Source organism: Myotis davidii, unplaced genomic scaffold (assembly GCF_000327345.1).
Source record: "Myotis davidii unplaced genomic scaffold, ASM32734v1 scaffold1226, whole genome shotgun sequence".
Taxonomy (NCBI): Eukaryota; Metazoa; Chordata; class Mammalia; order Chiroptera; family Vespertilionidae; genus Myotis; species Myotis davidii.
Window position 1 is genome coordinate 226,466 of NW_006297390.1, and position 3,149 is coordinate 229,614.

The following is a 3,149-nucleotide window of genomic DNA, read 5'->3' on the forward strand; positions in this document are numbered from 1 at the left end:
TGGGATGTTAGGTGGGGACTACGTTTTCTCTGTGTTGAACTTCATAGGGTTAAATATTTGGTAAGTGAGGTTTTTAAGTGAACTCATTTTTGCAAAATATGAATTTGTAAAAGTCTGACTAATCTATAATAATAGAAGCATAATATGCAAATTGACCAAATGACTGAACAGCAGAACGACCGTCTGGACGACCATGCTATGACACGCACTGGCTCCAGGCCAGCCAAGGTGGATGTGATGTGATTGGTTGAGGGGCCCCGCCATCGCCTCACGATCACCCAGCAGAGGGAGGCCCAGGCCACCCTCTGCGCAGCCATCAATCGCGGATCCACGGCTGAGTGGGTGTGGCCTCCCTCTGCTGGGCAATCGATCGCAGAGCCCCGTGATTGATTGCCCCGCAGAGGGAGGCCCAGGCCAGCCAAGCGATCACACCCCACGCCTGTCGCCCAGAGAGGGAGGCGACCAATGGTGGGGAGTGGGGTGCAGCACCGCACAGATGGCAGGCAGTGGCAGTGGTGGAGGCAGGGCCAGCTGCCAGCAACTGGGGGAAGGAAAGCCCCGATAGGCCCTGATTGCCAGCCAGGTCTAGGCACCCTACCCGAGGGTTTGTGAGAGGGCTGAGGGATACCCCCTCCCCACGCCCGTGCATGAATTTTGTGCACTGGGCCTCTAGTGTGTTAGAAGCGAAGGAGTAGTGTTTGACATGCCAATTTCTAAGATAATTTCACTTAAACCACTCAGTTCATCTGTTTCCCCTCGTGTGTCAGGAGTAATGAACATTCTAGGGCTGAGGTCAGCTTTAATCCACGCCTTCCTCCCGGAAGAGCCCCTGTCTGTCTCCCTCTGGTGCAGTGGCCGCGTTAAACTCGTGCACGTCAAAGCGCCACATGCTGAGGATAGCGGGAGGAGAGACCAAAATACTTTTAAAGGGCATTTTAAAAGTATTTTGGGCATTTTGGGGTCCCAGACATGGCGTGCTATTTTGGGATAATAATGTAGAGTTTACTCAGTAATAACCAGTGCTTATTTTCTCAACCAAGTTCTGTGTTAGATTTGATCTACTCTTTTTTTTCTGCCCTCAAAGATTTCTGAAATAAAGGGGTAATTCTCACCAAGTAACCCTCAAACAGGGATAACACGGGGCTCGCTAGCTCCCTTCCGAGGAAGCTGACTGCGTACAGAGGTGGGGCAGCTGCCGGGGTTCTTTATCCTCCCCTCTCTCCCCCTCTCAGCATGGCGGGGGGCCTGCGCTACTCCTTCTTAACCCTGAGCAGCCAGTTGAAGCCGAAACAGCCTGTGGACGAGGAAAACATCCCCCCGGATTTGAAGAGTTAGGCTCAGGCAGCCTGGCGGCTGTGAGGCTGTTCCGACCTTGGACGTGGGCCGGCCTCTGGTCAAAGCAAGAAAAGGAACATCTGCAAAACGCAGAGAACCTACCTCGCGCGCTGCCAAGCGAGCCACGTGGCCGGAGAACTGCGTCCGGGCAAAGCCTCGCTGGCTGAAAGGGAATCTCGGAATAAGCCAGTGGGTAACGGGCTGTCCTAGGGGCTGCAGGTGCCTGCGAGGTGGAAGGCGCTGGGCGGGCGATGGCTTTCTCACCGGCACCTCGGCCTTCATGGCAAAGGTCCCAGCCCAGGCAGTGACTGAGTGCTGTTCGTGAAACAGGCGCATCTTTATTTTCACAAAATTACCCAATTAACTGCCAGTACAGACACCTGTTAGCTTTGGTTCCCTCTCACATGTTGGTGTTTTCCCAATCGTCAAAGTGAAATAAACAATAATCCATACGCACGCTTCCTGCTGTGTGTGACATTACGGTGGACAGGCAGGAAAAGGGCCAGTTCTCCACTCTGCCTGGGGGTGGCCTTCCTTTTAAGGCCTGTGTTGGGGAAAGGTACAGAACAACCCGGTGGAACACACCACAAGACCTCCCGTGCCCTGTGATGTCTCACTGGGCCACCTCTCTCCTCGTCTTCCCCCCGAGGCGTGTTCAGGGGCTGTGACAGTCAGGCAATGTGCACTTTAACCAAAGGCCTGTTTCCTTCCCTAAGCCTGTCTGGCTGCCGGGCCGGGGTGTGGGGAGGCCCCCTAGTGGATGTGAGTTATTATTACTCTTCCATCACAAGCTGGGGACGGGTGCAGGGCAGGCCTCAGTCTGAGCAACAACAGCCCAGGGGTTTTGGTGTCTGGCACAGGGGCGGGGGGCCCTGCAGGAGCAGATGGCTTGGCGCCCCTTTCCGGCAGCCCCCTCTATGGCAATCCTCTCCCTGCAGTGTCTGGGCTCCTAGCCGGACCCCAGAGGGTCAGGGTGGGACCGAGGACTGGGCCCTTCAGCAGAGGCTGTGGGCGCCTCCTGGGGGTTCAGGCGCTCCCCTTGCTCTCTGCAAAAAGGCATTATGTGCCTCTGGACACTTCAGACAACACAGGCATGATGCAGCAGAAACGACAAAAGTAACAATCTCAGCCTGTGAACTGGGGCAGGACCCTCCGTTGCCCACAATGCACCAAGAGCCCCACGGACCCTCCACAAGGTGTCCGCCCACTAGGCCACCTGCTCTGCTCAGGCAGCGGGCCTTCTCCTGGCTCTACCGCAGGCCTTTGCTTCAGCTAGGCCCTCTGCCTGACATTCTCCACCTGGTTCCTGCACTGTCCTCCTCCCAGCCCCTGCTGGAGGGTCATTGGCTCAGTGCCCCCTCTCCAGTCCCAGTTTAACTCTCAACATGCCCCAGTGCCGGGGTTCTTGTCCCAGCGCCAAGAAGGGTTCAGGAATTTGGAGAAGGGGTTCTGCGTAGATGACATAGGAATCCAGAGACTAATAAAGTGTCTGGAGACGAAATATAATTTTGAATGGGGGAATTAGCCTATGGCTGTTCAGGTGTTTGGCCAGTAGGAGGCCAAATCCAGCCAAGCTTCTAACTTGCCTGCTCTGTTCCCAGGACAGCGAGGCCTTCAACCCTCCTCCATCTCTTGTGGTTTAGGGTTAGAACCGTCTTTCCCCACTTGTTCATTTTCTTGACGGCGACTCTCCAAGGCGGCCAGGCGCTGTCCAGAGGCCGGCCACCATTTTGACTCCTGGTGAAGTTGCACTGGCATCATGGGTCTCGTGTGTCTATTAAGTGGGAGTGAGCTCTAGACTGCACTGCTGGATC

The 3,149-nt window shown here is 55.4% G+C and overlaps 1 protein-coding gene across 1 annotated transcript in view; it reads left to right on the forward strand.

The window, feature by feature from the left end:
• The window catches only part of SLC35D2 (solute carrier family 35 (UDP-GlcNAc/UDP-glucose transporter), member D2), a 51,259-nt gene extending 49,472 nt beyond the window's left edge, over positions 1 to 1,787 (forward strand). Inside the window, exons 10-11 of the mRNA XM_015570095.1 lie at positions 7 to 60; positions 1,233 to 1,787. Of these exons, the coding sequence (XP_015425581.1) occupies positions 7 to 60; positions 1,233 to 1,335 (157 nt within the window). The 3' untranslated portion in view covers positions 1,336 to 1,787. The remainder of the gene's footprint in view (positions 1 to 6; positions 61 to 1,232) is intronic.
• The last annotated feature ends 1,362 nt before the right edge of the window (positions 1,788 to 3,149 follow it).